The sequence below is a fragment of the Marmota marmota genome, unplaced genomic scaffold (genome assembly GCF_001458135.2).
Source record: "Marmota marmota marmota unplaced genomic scaffold, marMar, whole genome shotgun sequence".
Lineage (NCBI taxonomy): Eukaryota > Metazoa > Chordata > Mammalia > Rodentia > Sciuridae > Marmota > Marmota marmota.
Window position 1 is genome coordinate 93,190 of NW_026006769.1, and position 17,293 is coordinate 110,482.

Consider the following 17,293-nt stretch of genomic DNA (forward strand, 5'->3'; position numbering starts at 1 on the left):
TCTGCATACATGTACTTTGTATAAAAATGATCATCACATTCCACCATCATTAATAACCCATGCCCCCTCCCTTCCCTTCCAACCCCTCTGCCCTATCTCGAGTGGGATAGGGAATGGGAGTATGGGAGGAATATTTTATATCTCAATAAATACATTTGTAAATTAATTTCTTTCTTTCTTTCTTTCTTTCTTTCTTTCTTTCTTTCTTTCTTTCTTTCTTTTTTTTTTTTTTTTTTTGAGAAAGGGTCTCACTAATTTGCTTAGATCCTCACTAATTTGCTGAGGCTGGCTTTCAACTGGCAATCCTCTTGCCTCAGCCTCTCTAGCCATGGGATTACAGGCATGCGTCACCATGCCTGACTGTAAATTGTTTTAAAAAAGAATGCCATCACAAACTGGTGTGAATATACTTTGTATACAACCAGAGATATGAAAAATTGTGCTCTATATGTGTAATAAGAATTGTAATACATTCCACTGTCACATATAAATAAAAAAATAAAAAATAAAAAAGGAATGCCATCATTAGTATATAAATACTTCTCAAAACTAAACATTTTCATTTTGTTTGAATGGATCACTCCCTACAAATTTAAAAATTGTAATCCTAGCCTCCAGTGTATCTGAATGTGACTTTATTTGGAAATTGAACTTCACAAAGATCATTAAGTTAAAATGGTCATTAGGGTGGACCCTAATCTAATCTGACTGGTATTTTTATAAGAGGAAATTTGGGCACAGACATACCAAAAGAGAAGATGATGTGAACTACAGGAAGAATGCCATGTGAACATGAAGATCCCATTCTAAATAAAGAGAGCGGCTTGGAACAGATTTTCCCTCACAGCCCTTAGGAGAAGCCAACCTTGCTAACACCCTGATTTTGAACTACTTGATTCCAAATTGTGAGACAATATATTTTTGTCACTTACACCACCCAGTTTGTGGTACTGTGTATGGCCATCCCAGCAAACTAATATCCACTTTTTTGTTGTTGCTACTAGAAGACTTATAGCACTTTTTATTCATAAAGTTAGTAAAAGATAATGTGAGAGCTTTTCTTCGTGACATGCAGTGGGGTAGGATTTTGAAACAAAATATAGTGATGAACACTATAGATAAAGTCAGGTGGGTGTCAAGCTGAGGAAAGACATGAAATATCTAAAACTGACAATAGACAATATCTAGAATATACAAAGAACCTTATAAATCAACAAGGGAAATGAAGAACTGCCAATAGAAAAAGAAATAAAGGCAAATGAAAACTTTCCAAAAAGGACAAATAAACATCAATAAGTATTCAAATTCATCAGTAATAGAACTACAATTAGAATTACATACTGCTTTACACCCATGATATTAGTGGATAATGTGTTAGTAGGCCTGAGGGCACATCATAAGCCACTTTGATGGTCAGTAGGAACATAGATTGGAATTCCTTCCAGTAATTATGGAAATAAATTTGTTAGTATTTAGTTAAAGAACATAAGAATATGGCATATGTAGCATATATGCAATCTCTGACAGGAAAGTGATCATATATATCTATAAAGATACCTCTAGGTTCATCAAAATCTTGTTTGTGGTAGCTGAGAGCTGGAGGCAATCTAGGTATCTATCCATGAATATATAAAATGTATAGATGCACATTATGTAGAATTCTATGGGTCAGATTAAAAGACTGGCTATAAACAATGGAATGAACAGATTTAAGAAACAATGTTAAAAAAGATTAAAAAATGGATTTAGCACATTATAACATTTTTTTGTGTGTGTGTGTATGATTTACTGGAAAATGAACCCAGGACTTTTCAAGTTGAAAAGACAACTTAAAATATGGGAGAAACTATTTACAAACCATATCTGATAAGAGTATAATATCCAGAATATACAATGACTCCTACCACCAAACAAAAGAATCCCAAACAACCAAATTCAAACATGGGCAAAGGATGTGACTAGATACTTTTCCAAAGAAGATATACTCTGACTAAGAAGCACATGAAACAATTCTCAACATCACTAATCCTTTGGGAGATGGAAATAATCCATTCAGAAGGCCACTATTAAAAAAATATTAGTGTTGCAGAGGATGCAGAGAAATTAGAACACTGTGCACTATTGGTGGGAATGTAAATAGTATGGTCACTGTGGAAAACATTAAGCTCCTTGAAAAATTAGAAATAGAATTAGTGTATGATCTACCAACTCCACTTTGGAGTATATATCCAAAGAATAAAAAAAAAAAAGATCTTGAAGAGTTATATGCATACCCATGTACATTGCAGCATTATTCACAAAAGCCAAGGAGTAAGTCATCCAAAGACCTTCTGAAAGAAGAATGAAGAAAATGGGGGTATGTTCACATACGCAAGTGTACACAAATACACAACAAAATATGTGGCCTTGAAAAAGAAATCCTGTCATAACTTATAATATGGATAAACTTACCTTGACTTCCTAAGTGAAATAAGTCATAAAAGGACAAATACTATTTGATTTCAATTATATAAAATATTTAAAGTGGTCAAAAATCATAGAAATAGCCAGGTGTATGTCCCTATCTGGGAGTCAAGAAGACCCTTTAAAATGCTGTCAATGGCCCAGTGGAGGAGCTGAGGGCAACATCAGATTTGAAATATTTAAAGTAAACACAAATCTATTTCTGCAACTCAGATGATTAAGTGTGATGTTGTGGGCTATGGTGCCATTGGTAAAACATGCCTCCTGATATCCTACACAACAAACAAATTTCCACCTGAATATGTACCAACTATTTTTCACAACTATGCAGTGGGTTAGGATTGGCAGAGAAATACATATTCTTTGACTTTTTGACAGTGCAGGGCAAGAGGATTATGACAGATTACGACTGCTGAATTATCCATGAACAGATATATTTCTTGTCTGTTTTTCAGTGGTCTTTCCACTACTACAAATGTAAAATTAAAGTGGTTGCCTGAGATACTCACCATTGTCCAAACACCCCTTTTTTTTTTGCTTTCAAAAGATGACCCTTCTATTTTTGAGAAACTTGCCAAGAACAAATAAGCCTCTCTCTCCAGAGACTGCTGAAAACTGGCCAGTGATTTGAAGGCTCTCAAGTATGTGGAGTGTTCTGCACTCACACAGGAAGGCCTACAGAGTATGTTTGATGATACAATACTGATTGCCCTGGAGTCTCCAGAACTGAAGAAGAGCCACAGGCATGTACTGCTATGATATCCCTCCAGAGCCCTTTTTGCACAGCCGATGTCACCATCATACTAAAAGCAATGTTTAAATCAAAGTAAAGATTAAAAGTTAAAATTTGTTTCTGCTTTAATACAAATGCCCTACACCTACCCATATGCATTTGTGTGAGACAAGGCCCATGGGTATGCCTGCCTTCCCCGATACTAGTTAATTCTGAGTAAATGTGTATTGTCAGAAAAGTGATCAGTACTGGTTTTTGTTTTATTGTTTTTTAAAAACTCTATTTTTGTTGTTGTTCACAAGCAAAACATGCCAGGCATAGTGGTACATGCCTGTAATCCCAGCCACTCAGGAGGCTGAGGCAGAAAGATTGCCAGTTCAAAGCCAGCCTCAGCAAAAGCAAGGTACTAAGGAACTCAGTGAGACCCTGTCTCTAAATAAAATACAAAATAGGACTGGATATGTGACTTAGTAGTCAAGTTCCCTGAGTTCAATCCTGGGTAAGCACCCCCCACAACACACAAAAAAGCAAACATGCTTGTGATGACTTTGTAACAGACCAGTTTGTTGAAGCCATTCCCTGGTTCCAACCAGAAGAGTAACCTGGGACATCTTAATTTTTTGTTTGTTTCTTCCTCTTCTTTTGTTGGAGTGAGGGGAATGTGTGTGTAATTTTTTATAGTTTTTAAAAAATTCATTAATCAGTGGGCATCTTTAGGTGAGAAGGATAGATTGATTCCACATTCCACTTCCTCGATCTAGTTTAGAAAATGTTTTTTCCCACCTGGTGCTCTTAGGAAGGAGTACAGTAAATGACCCATTTAATACTATGCTCCTTATTCAAAGTTGCCTTTTTTCTTCACCTTGAATAGATCCAGTATTTGATGAAACTCATGAAAGTGGGTGGCAACTGTTTTGCCCCTTCTCTTTTCTAGGGTGCACTCTACATGTGACTGTGATTTCCAAGGGAATTTGTTTGCTATTTGCTGGTTTTTTTTTTTTTTGAGGGGGGGAATTAATTTCTAACTTTTTCCACTGATAAATAAACCACATGGATTGAGTCTGTAATAAAAAAAAGTTCCCCATCAGTCATTGTCTTATATACTTAGCACAGATTTGCAACTCAAAATTGTATGGCCTTCTTGGAACCCAGCTCTAGACTTGGCACATAGCGGTGTGGTGCCAGAAGACAGATGCCTAAAAAATGACTGGAATCTTTTCAGGTTTGAGAATGTAGGCCTGCTTCATTAAGAAGCCAGGGATGTGGAGAGAATACTTACCAACAAGGGGAACAGCCAGGGGAAGTCCTTTATTTCTGTTTGGCACATGAAGACCCTCTATCCCACTGAGATTCTCTAATGATTCTCTAATGAAAATCATGGAAACAGTCTGGAAGAGAATCTCTGTAAGTGTTAAGAGGGCTTTTCTTTTCTTCCAGCTTATTTTGGTTGTAATTTCTAGTTTTTAAAAATGTTGGATGGAAAATTTAATTTTAGAAAATTTTATCACAAAAAACCCTCAAAAACTAACAAAAAAAAGAGGAATGGAATTCTGATACACATACAACATGGTTGAAACATAAAAATTATGCTCAATGAAATAAGCCAGAAACAAAGGGCAAATATATTATTATTTCAATTATATGAGGTACACAGATGCTATGATTTAGATGTGCTGGAAGCTTTAAGAGATGTGGCCTGATGAAGGTGGTTGAGTCACTGGAGACATTACCACTGGAAAAGATCAATGACGCCTTTCAGAGGGGTTTAGGTTCCAAAGAATAAGAATGTCCTGACCCCTAAATCTCTGGCTTTCTTTCTTGTCATGGGATCTCCCCCACACATAATCTCTCCCACTATGAGGTTATCTGGCATGATGTGATATAACCAAGAGGGTCCTCACCAGAGGCCAAACTCAACAGGGATGCTTCAGCTTATACTTTCAGCCTCCAAACCTTTGAGCTAAACAAATCTTTTTCTTTATAATGTGGCCTGCCTCAGGTATTTTGTTATAGCAACAGACACTGGACAAATATATTCAAATAGTTAAATTCATAGACACAGAAAGTAGAATAGCAATATTTAGGAGCTGGGGAAAAGGCTAATGAGTACTTATTATTTAATGGGTAGTTTCTGTTTGCGATGACAAGAATGTTCTGGAGATGGATAGTGATGATGGCTACACAACAATATGAATGTAGTTAAAGCCACTGAACTGCACACTTTCAAATGGCTAAACTGGAACATTTTATAATAAAATTTTTAAAACAATATTTAAAAAATGCTTAATAGTCAAAAAATCAGCAATCCAATTAGAAAATAAGCAAATGACACAATTAGGGAAGATGAATGGCAAATAAGTATATGAAAAGATGTTTAACATTAGAGAAATGCAAATATTGTATAGCAGTCTATACAACCATTAGCACTTCTTTGAAAACAAACAAAACAAAACAAAATTCCATAACAATAAATGGTGATTCAGTGTGGATGAAAATTGAAACTGGTCCTCTCCAGATTGCCGGAGAGGAATGTAAAATGGTACAACCATTTTGGAACATTGTTTGGCAATTTCTTATAAAATAAAACAGGCACTCATTATATGACTGACTCATATCCTTGGGCATTCCCTGAGAAATGAAACATATGTGTCATGTAAAAATCTACATGTGAAATATTCAGTTGTATTAGTAAAAAAATGGAACTACCTAAATGCCTTTCCGTGGATGAAAGGTTAAATAAATTCTGACATCACTAAGAGGGAATACTATTCAGCAACAAAAAGGAATAAACTACAATGCATGCATCCACTTGGATGGATCTCAAGGGAATTATGATTAGTGAATAAAACCACTCTAAAGGTTATATGCAGTATGATTCAATTTACATAATATCCTCAACATAATAAAATCATATACAGCGAGAACTGATTAGCAGTTGTTAGAGTTCAAGTATGGCAGTAGAGTGGGTAGGTGTTAACTCTAAAGGCAGACACAAAGACCTTTGTCCTGATGGATTAGTTCAGTACCTTGATTGTGGTAATGGTTACATGAAGTTATACATGGAGTCACATTTCACAGAGCTACATGCACACATACATGCAAGTATGAGCATGTATGCACAAACACACAGACACACAGATGAGATAATGTAAAAACTAGAAACCAAATCAGGTCTATAGGCTTGTTAACAGTATCACACTAATGTCAATTTCCTAATGATACCATACTTCAGTTATATAAAACACCCCCATTGGGATAAGCTGAGGGAAACTGGGTGAATGGTGCATGGTTCTCCATGTATCACTTTTTTTGCAAACTTTTATGAATCTCAAATTCTTTCTAAACTATAAAGTTAAAAAATTGATATGCATGGCATTTGCTATTAGATAAATAGAAATGGAGAACAGCATCTAAGTGAAATAAGACAGATCCAGAAAGTCAAGGGTATACTGTTTTCTTTCATATCCAGAAGCCAGAAACATGGAAAAAAGAAAGGGGTACAGATCCCATGAAAATCAGTGGAGCACAGGGGGAGGGAGACAGGATGGGAAAAGAGAGGAAGGATAGAATGCAATTGACCAAATTATGCTATGTATACAGATGAATATACCATGGTGATTTTCATCTTTATGTGCATCTATTAAACACCAATTAAAAATGGTGTTTAAAATTAAAAATATATAAGTAAATAAAAGACAAGTAGAGTTGAGGAAAGGGAATATGGTGAGGTGAACATGGGTGGGGGAAAGAGGGGAAGAAAAGAAGAAGTACTAGGGACTGAAGTGGAGAAAATGCTTGTGTGATTATCTCAAAATGAACCCCAAATTATATATAACTATAATGCACTAATAAAACATTAAAATGACATATAAATAAAATAATACATGTTTTATGAAAAATAAATATACAATAAATGCATTAGAATGATTCTCTAAGAGAAATAGGGGAAAATTGAAAACAATTAGCCTTGCATTGGCTGGTAATGATTGTGTGCCATAAAATAAGGAAGAAGAAGTTAAAAGTTTATCAATTTTAACTTGATATATATATATATCCTTTTTGTAAAAACTGTTTTACAGGGGTCTAAGCCAAAGAGAGAGACCAGGGAAAAAAATCCTAGTTTGCCACTTAGTAGCTCTTTAGCTCTGGGCAGGCTACTCTTAAGAATTTTCTCATTTAGTAAAACATGAAAACGAAATAACTTGTTCCAAATGTTCTTTGGAGTATTAAATTGGAACAACATAGGTTAAGTAGTTAGCACAATGCCTACCAGATAATGACTCAATTCATGGCAATTAATATTGATGTTATCATTATAAATTGTAACCATCAATATTATCATTAATATTGGCTGACTACAATGATATGGAATTTCATATTTCCTCTAGAAACTAAAAACTTGATGAGATCAGAAACAGTGTTATCTTTCTCATTGTTATATCTTAAGGTTTTGCATCCATTACTGCAAAGTGAAAGAATGATTACAAGGTTTAATTTCTCTGCATCAGTGAATATTCACTATGGAGTTAAAGTTCCATACCTTCATCCTTCATGTTTCGATCTATCTGTGGTCCAGCATTCCTTTCTCGGAACTGTATGCCCTGCATGTGTCTTTGCATGGCTTCCTGTATTACTTCAAACAATGGTTGATCCTGTTTGAGACAGAATGGATGTGACCTCTATTAGAAACTACATACTGATCTTCTCCTAAATCCCACAACTTAAGTAATGTGAAAACACATAATTGTCTTTGGAGGGAGAAATAAGGATTGGAGTAGGCCCAGGGAAAAGCAGCAGCTCCTAGTACACAAAATAATACAATCTATCATATGAATATTTAACATTAGTAGTTTTAACTATTCAGGCCTGTGACAAAATAATTGGTAATTTTGCAGATAGGTGAAATGATGAGCTTGAATAGTTTCTATCAGAAAAATCAACAATAAATGAGTTTGGCTTGTCATTTAGCACCTAAATATTCTTACTCCTCTCCACACATAGGTAATAGTGATTAAATTATGTGCAAAAGTGGTACCCTCAAACATGGGAATCCATGATGACTTCAGAAAATATCCCCAGTAAATGTAAAGAGTCCACAGATAATTTTCTTTGTCCATATTAATAATAAAGTAATACTTAGGATGACATATAGGGAGATATATAATTGTATTTTTTTAAAAAATAAGGTGAAGCATGTGAACTAAAAGTGAAATTTAGAGTCCTTATATATTTGATTATACTTTATTTTTTAAAATACCAGTGAATAAATCTGAATCTATCATATAAAAATTCTTGATATAGTTATAAATGTCTGAAGCACATAAAAATAATGTGCAACTTTTAACAAATTATGAGAAAATAAATAGGTCTAAAATAAATACCTACTTGATAACATTAACCCATGTAGGACAATGGAACATAAAGAATTATTTTTTGACGTATGTTTTTTGAGTATTTCGTGATAAATATAAACATCATGGGGACACAAACATGCAAGCCCTGAAGCAGTTTTCACCACCCCTGAAGTCTTATACTGAACACATGATAAAAAAGCAGATCAGAAGTTACAAAAACATAATAATATTGTACATTCCCTATTGGGGAAAAACACTCAAAATGTTTATCAGTTCAACATTGTTCATAAGATGAACTCTGAACTCCCTGGATTGGTTGCCAAGGCCCTCTACACCTGGTTCACCCTTCCGATATTCTCTCACTACCCTCAGGTGTTCTACACAGAAATTAAAACTAGGCTGAGCAGTATGTCCTAAACTGTGTTTCAACTCAATATGCTTCACTGTACCTTTCATCTTTCAAGTCTTCCCATATTCCCCCACAAACTCTCCTAAAATCCTACTCACATTTTCAGAGTGCATTTAGGTGAAATTTTAGTTACTTTATAAGTCTTCCTCCCTGAGTCCCACCTACTACTCCTCTCTCCCGTGTATGAGACTGCATAGTACTACTTATGCATCTTTGCAATGACCATGTTTATGTGGACACACCATCTCTTCTACCATGTTACAAGTTCTTTAAGCAAGGAGAAGTTTTATGTTGACTGTGTATTAGGAAATAAGTTTTAATAAATTATTTTTACCAGTGTGGCAGCAGGAAAAGGAGCAGAATCATCTGTTGGATACATTCTGGAAACTGGGCACTTGAGAATGTCTACACCATTTGGAACCATTTTACAGCAATCTTGAATACACTGCAGCCACCACCACACAGCATCCTGGCAATTGTATCTGGCATAAGTTCCTTCACCAAGGAGATTAGGAATGAGACCATACCTCAGAATACCAGCAAACGCTAAAATAATATTCCTAAACAACAGAATTGAGTGGATCATTTAAAATGAAAACATACTCTTAAAAACTGAAGACAAACATGGTCACTTTTGGTGACTGTGTCATGGAAGTATTTTCTCACCTGTCCTTATTTTTTTGTATATATTCTTAGAAAGCAGTCATAATATGATAAACAAGCACTGAATTAAAAGTAAGAGATTTTGGTTGCAAGTCTGTTTTTTTCCTCTAACAATTTGTGACTTTCTCTTTTTGTAACAGTTTTTTCATCTGTGCAGTCAGGGATTGGGCTGGGTGATTTTAAAAGTATTTTATAGCTCTAGATTCTACTTTTGAAATCCATAGTATTTCAAAATCTAAGTAATTATTAGGCATAAACTTTTATTTTATAACATACCAAAATCAAAGCAAATATATAAGAAAACCGATGACTAAAAGCTGACTTTAAAAAAAACACTCAATTTTAAAAATTGGTATTTAAAATTTAAAAATAGAATTCTACTATCATACACCAAATGAGATGTAAGATTTGGTGTATCTCATTTGTAAGATGGAATTGTGTTCTGGAAAGATCATAAAATTAAGAAATAAGATGGCTGAGGTCTAAATCCTAGTTTGCCACCTGTATGACCTTGGAATAAGTCATTTAACAACATCTAGACTTTAATGCTTTTTAACTAAAACATTCAGAAATTTTATTAATTCTATGTTTCAGTTTAATGTTTGTCCAGTAATAGTACAATAGGAAAGTTTTGTTTTCTAAAATACAAAAGGGTCCATATGCAAATGATGTTCCCAATTAATAAAAGGTGACAATTCTAGCAATCTTGACCATCCAGAAAAATGTCAAACACATGAAACCTGAATGAAAAGATTTCTGATCCATGAATACCTCTACAAAGGGAGGAAGGAAAACCCCCTGTGGTATAGGCAGTCAAAATAGTTGTTCCATTTCACATTTCCTATCCAGACTTCCAGTTGGTGTCTGCTACCTTGATGATGTGAATATAGTTTCTCCTACCAACCTTGCCCTCTCCATCCCCAGGTTAAGATTCAGGGGGTCTGCCATAGGCACAAAGAATAGGTATTTCTAACAAGTTCTCAGATGATGGTGTTAGTACTGGTTTGTGGAACATTCTGAATCACACTGCTGCAGAACTTTCTTTTCAACCTCCAATAAATTCATTTATATTATTGTGAGACAGAAGAAAAGATCAATTTGAATCTGGAAACTGGAGCTTGCAAGCTTGCAACAAACAAAAGGAAACCTGCTATCTTTTTTTTTTTTCTGTAAGACTCAACAAGCCAGCAGTAACTTCATTATAAAAGACATAAAATGATCAAAAATTTTATCTTATAAAAATAAACTTACAAATTCTGAACATAACCTAACTTATAATATGAATGAGTATAACTGGGTATATTCAATGATTTTTCCCTCCTTTAAATTTTTATTATATTTTTCAATGAACATTTATAAAAATACCATTGAAAATTTATGGAAAACATACCTCTCAAATGTTGTGACTAGATGGATCAGAAGAAATGTTTGAAGAACATATAGAAAACATTAAGACATAAACTTACATTGTAACTTTTTAGACGATCTCTTACCTGGCTTCTAAATATCGTCCAGTAACCAACTGTAAACCTTTAAGTGCAATAAAAATATCCCTTCCCCAGCAGCAGAAAAGACCAGAAGAAAAATGAGGTAAGCCTAACAGAAAAGATAAATGTATGTCAATATAAATATATGATGATCACATATGTCAATCATAAAAATCATATATGTCAATCATAAAAATAAATACAAATCCAAGAACTGTATTATCACACATTAGTTACTCTAAACATGGGGTAGAGAGTAAGTTACAATGTGTCTGCAAACTCTCTAAAATTTACCTGCAAAATGTATGTTGGTTATGTCAACTTTTATGGAATGAAATTTACATATATATATATATATATTTCTTTTTGTATTGGGGATTGAACCCAGGGGCACTTAACCACTGAGCCAAATTTCCAGGCATTTTTTTTTTTTTTTTAATTTTGAGACAGGGTCTCGCTACATTCCTTAGGTTCATGCCTTAATTCCTGAGGCTAGTTTTAAACTCATGATCCTCCTGCCTTCATCTCCAGAGTCAATAGGATTATAGGCATGTGCCACCACCCCCAGAGCAATTCTTCTTTTTAAAAAATATTTTGTTTTTAGTTGTAGTTGGACACATACCTTTATTTTATTGATTTATATGTGGTGCTGAGGATCAAACCCAGGGCCTCGAACATGGCAGGCAAGTGCTCTACTGCTGAGCCACAACCCCAGCCCCAATTCTCTATTCTTATCAGGTTATTTTTTTGCTTGTTTGTTGGAGATAGATTCTTTCTATGTTGCACAGGCATTCTCCAGTTTCAGCTTCCGATGCTCGGAATATAGTGGGTACCACCACATCTGATTTACCAGATTTTTAAAAGACCCAAAGGAAATTAGAAAACAGTGCTAGATTTTTTTTTTTGAGGTTCTGGGGATAGTACCCAGAGACTCCTGTATGCTAGGCCAGCACTTTACTACTGAGTTACACCCTCTGCCCCAAGAACAAGTGCTAGACAATTGATTTCAAGATATCTTTAAAAGACAAAAAAACTATATTTTAATTAATTAAAAGCAAGAAATCAAATATTTAACATATAAAGTAATATAATATAATAAGTATATGCTTTAAAGATTCTACCCTTCCTTTAAGGATAATAAATAAATCTAAATATGAAATGATTACCTGAATGATAATCAATTAAATACATATATTACTCTATTATTCTGGAGTTAAACATATTATCAAATTTCCTATTAATTTAAAATAAATTAATACTGTTACACTTTGTATACAATGAATAAATATAATGTTTATTAACTGAAAATAAATATATTTTGGCTGGGTGTTGTGGCACAAGCCTGTAATCCCAACAATCTGGCAGGCTGAAGCATGAAGTTCACAAATTTGAGGCCAGTCTCAACAATGTAGCAAAGCCCTAAGCAACTTAGTGAGATCCTGGCTCAAAAAAAGAAAATAATAATAATAAAATAAAAAAGGGCTAGGATGTAGCTCAGTTATAAAGCACCTTAATTTCAAACTTCAGACCTGCCCCCTCAAAAAAGGAAAAGTAAAAATAAATGAATTTTTAAAAAGTGTTATACTTTCATAATAATTTTTGCAGATAAAATGGGATTTTTTATCCTAAACAATGAACATTTCTGGTAATTACAACTTTTATGTATAAGATAAAAATAGGATATGTAATAGAAAAAATTCTAAAATTTTACTTTTAGACTGATTTGAGTTTCTTTGTTTGTTTGTTTTTTTTTCCCTGTGTTTCAGGGGATTGAAGAAAAGTCCTTATACATATTAGGCAATTGCTCTATCACTGATTTACATTCCCAGTCCAGTTGGTTTTTTATAAAACATTTGAAGAAATATGATTGTTATCTGTTATTTGTACTAAAAAAAATGTCAAAAAATGATGAAGCAGCCAGGTACAGTGGCACAGGCCTATAATCCCAGCAATTCAGGAGATAGAGGCAGAAGGATCACAAGTTCAAAGACAGCCTCAGCAACTTAGTGAGGCCCTAAGCAATTTAGTGAGACCCTGTCTCAAAGTAAAAACTAAAAAGGGGTGGAGATGTGGCTCAGTGGTTAAGCACCCTAGGTTCAATCCCCAGTGCCGAGAGAGAGAGAGAGAGAGAGAGAGAGGAGGAAGAAAAAAAGAAATATTAGAACAAAGGGCAACATTAGACATTTTTTCTATGCTATCTCCAAAATGATGGCACAGAGTTTCCCTAAACACACTGAGTGTTTTTTTAATATGTTTTTTAGTTATCAATGGACTTTGTTTATTTATATGCGGTGCTGAGAATTGAACCCAGTTCCTCACTCTTGCTAGGCACAATCGCAGCCCACACTGTGTATTTTTAAATAATGGTTGATATACACGATTGATGGCTACAAACTTTGATGATGATGACAATGACAGCAGCTAACATATATGTAGCAGTCTGTGTCAGACAGCATTTGTATAGTTTAACCCATTCAACATTTTGTATGAAACCTGAATAGAGAGATTCAAAGGTGACTTTAAATTTGTGTATCTTAAAATATGTACAGCCTGTCTTTGTTAAAAAGGAATGGCTATAAAATCTGTATCACTGATATGTGGAAATATTTATATTAACTTTTTTATTTGTTCTTTTTTAGATATACGTGAGAGTAGAGTATATTTGGACATATTATACATACATGGAATATAACTTCCCATATAACACACTGGTCATGTGTTCATAATGTACACAGGAAAGTTATTTCCCAATTCATTCTATGGGCTTCCTATTCCCATCCCTGCTTCTGTTCACTCCCCTTTGTCTAATCCAATGAACAAACTTCTATTCTTCCATCCCTACACACCCATATTAACCTTTTCATCTCTGAAAGTATACAACTTATAGATCATATATCTTTGGAATAATTTCTGCTTTGTCAATTATTATAAAAGTTTATAATTATAACATGTTTTGCAATACTATCACCAAAGAAATGAATTCCCAGCCATTTTAAAATGCACCTCCAAAAAACCTACCTGCAAATCTGAGTTTATTCTAATTTTGCCAGTAAGCACTAGGCAAAACATTCCATGCTAGAAGAAAATACCAGAGTTTCTATTTACTTACTATACTATATTTGGTATGTAAGTGTATCAGGTACCATCAACATATATTGGTATACAATTTATGAATAAATGCATATATTAGGGGTATTTAACAGCAACAGCATGTAATCAAAAGACTGAGATTACTATTTGATGTAATAGGCTTCTATAAAATAGGCTAAAACCTAAAATTCTTCATATCAGTATGTTTTTTCCCCACAATGGCTCAGTTCAGTTTCATGAGTATTTGCATGGATTCGTTGGGAAATGACAGGCAATAGAAGATCAAACAGTCAAGTGAAAATATGAAATAATTATAAAACTAAACCAGAGTTTTAATTCCATTCTTTTATAAAATTGTTTTATTTTTAATTTTTGTGGTGATAGGGATTGATCCTAGGGCCTCACACATACTTGAACTACATCTCCACTCCCAAAAAAGAGTTTTATGATTTTTTTATGATCATTCTAAATGAAAAGGTAATTGTAGTTGTTAGGTACATGAAGCCTTTTCATTTGATCTGAGCAGATACAAATTTAAAGAAATATAAATTTAACAGATAGAGCCATGAAGATATATAATACTTTCTACCATTTCACATATTTCAGGTTAGTTTTGAGAATTCTCAACTTCAGTGACCTCAAGTATTAAATATTTTCTAGAAATATGATGGAAATTTATTTAAAAGGAAAGCCTGTTCTTTAACCTATTTTGCTTACTCATACTTGTTATTTGATTCAAGTTTTTAATCTACTTTCAGGAACAGATACCAATAAACATGGCTGGAAGTATTTTATGTCCAATTGACAGCATCTGGATGCATAATAATAATAATTTCTTAAAACCTTTATTACTTGTGGCTGGGGTTATAGCTCAGTGGTAGTGCACTTGCCTGGCATGTGTGAGGCACTGGGTTAGATTCCCAGCCCCACGTATAAATAGATAAAATAAAGGTCTATCAAAAACTGAAAAAATATTTAAAAAAACAAACAAAAAACTTATTAGATGTTGATGGACCTTTATTTTGTTCATTTATTTATATGCACTGCTGATAACTGAATCCAGTGCCTCACACAAGCTAGGCAAGCATTCCAACATGGAGCCACAACCCCAATCTCCAATAATAATTATTTAAAATCAGTTTTGTGTTTTGTAACTTATAGGACACCTTTAAATGATCTTTAGGTAAGTTTATTTTTTTAATTTTTTTTTTAGAGAGAGAGAGAGAGAATTTTTTTTAATATTTATTTTTTAGTTATTGGTGGACACAACATCTTTGTTGGTATGTGGTGCTGAGGATCGAACCCGAGCCGCACGCATGCCAGGCGAGCGCGCTACCGCTTGAGCCACATCCCCAGCCCAGATAAGTTTATTTTTAAAACTGGGAAGGGATATAGGAAAATGGGTAGTAAAATAATGATTTAAAACATAAATTTTAAATATTATTTAAAGTAATACCATGAATTAGAAGAAAAGGATTAACCAGACACAATAAAAACACACATAAATGCCTCATACACAATTATAACTGAAAAATAACATGGTTAGTATTTTATGAGTATCTCAGAAATTTTACTAAGCAATAACATACAGTCTTGGATAACTTCATGAATTTTTAAAAAAAGTCTTTTTCTTGTAAGTTTTCCTTTTGAATACTATTGACTTATACATTTTAACCTTCAACAAAATTCCTTACCTGCAGCTAAAGAAGCACAACACTGCTGCTTTTCCTTTGTGATCTCATTCAACCTATATGGTACATCCAGAAGGGAAGGTGAAAGAAGTGGCAGAATAGGGAATTTTCCTACTCCACACATTTGGACTGAACCCAGTGAAAGGTGTTTCACAAAGCTTGAACCATTCTGAACAAAGCTGTAATAAAAGTGATAGGGTTTAAAATATAATCTGTAAAAATACAAAACTTTTTAGCAGTTTTATTCTGTTTTCCCCCTTCAAATGATTTCTCCACACAAATGTATAAAAATAGTAATATAGTAGGAAAAAATGTTCAATTTGATTAGATTTCAAAACTACTTTCATGGCATCCATTATTTTAGCCGGCTTTAGTCCAGGCCTTGTTGTAACAACAATGGCAGAATTGAAGTGCTTTTTCTTTCTGAAAAATCTGAAAACATGCCCAAATCAACTCGCTGGCTCTCATAGTTCATTTCCATTTGTAGTTTCATTTTAGAAAATTTCATTGTAAAAAGCAGATTTTATTCATAATAATACCAGAATATTTTCTTTTAATCAATGAAAATTAGAGAAAGAACTATATGTACATATTCTAAACACTATATCAATTAAATTTAACAAATCAATGAATAAATAAATAGAAACAAATAACATAAAACAAGTTATTTTCCCCAAACATATTTGATATAGAAGAGAATTTATATGGGTTTGTTTTTGTGTGTTTCAGACTAAAGGAAGTTAATAAATTTACTCTCCACTTAAAAACTATTCCAGCTCTGAGTCTCCAAAATTCATGCTTTGGTCTTTTAAGAGCATGTGTGCAGTGACTCTGTGTATAGTTTCTATGCAAACACACCTATTTATGTAAGCTTTGTTGGATATACCTTGACATCTGCTCCCATGCTGCATCCAGAAGAGTGGTGTATGCTGTTAGAGTCTGTAAACAAGTCAGGATGGCGCCTGGCATTTTGCCAGAGGGAGTGGTTTGTGAAGTAACACCAGCGAGCCATTAAGTGTGGAGATTCCTTATTGGTTGACTGCTGTATCGAGTTTATGTTAATTAAGATAAGCTGTGTGGAATGTATATACACCTCTCCTGTCCTACAATAAATGGCTCCCACTCCTGCTGTATCAATCTACACAAGTTGCTCATCACCCCCCGGTTATTTTGCTGCAGCCAGACTGCGGCAGTATGCACCAATTAATATAGCATCAAAGTAACATGGAATAGGGTATCGTGGGATCTGCTTCAAATAGAAGAACATAGCCTGAAACCATTTACCAACCTGTTGTAAAAATAATTTAAAACGTTAAATTGGTATGTTCACAGGCTACACATATTTTAAGAGATAAATCAAAACATGAAACTGTGCTATCCAATAATTCATGAATTAAATTTCC

At 33.8% G+C, this 17,293-nt stretch overlaps 1 protein-coding gene and 1 long non-coding RNA gene across 2 annotated transcripts in view; both read right to left on the bottom strand.

Annotated features, from left to right (window-relative positions):
* The window catches only part of LOC107133606 (glycogen debranching enzyme-like), a 53,177-nt gene extending 43,765 nt beyond the window's left edge, over positions 1–9,412 (bottom strand). The window contains 2 exon segments of the mRNA XM_048797659.1: positions 7,737–7,848; positions 9,294–9,412. Of these exon segments, the coding sequence (XP_048653616.1) occupies positions 7,737–7,742 (6 nt within the window). The 5' untranslated portion in view covers positions 7,743–7,848; positions 9,294–9,412.
* A 1,747-nt stretch (positions 9,413–11,159) lies between these two features.
* Positions 11,160–16,815, bottom strand: LOC125614760. The gene is made up of 3 exons (XR_007345327.1): positions 16,777–16,815; positions 15,894–16,069; positions 11,160–11,218 (listed from the first exon to the last, which is right to left on the bottom strand). It is a non-coding gene; the product is annotated as an uncharacterized LOC125614760 (long non-coding RNA).
* Positions 16,816–17,293: the final 478 nt, after the last annotated feature.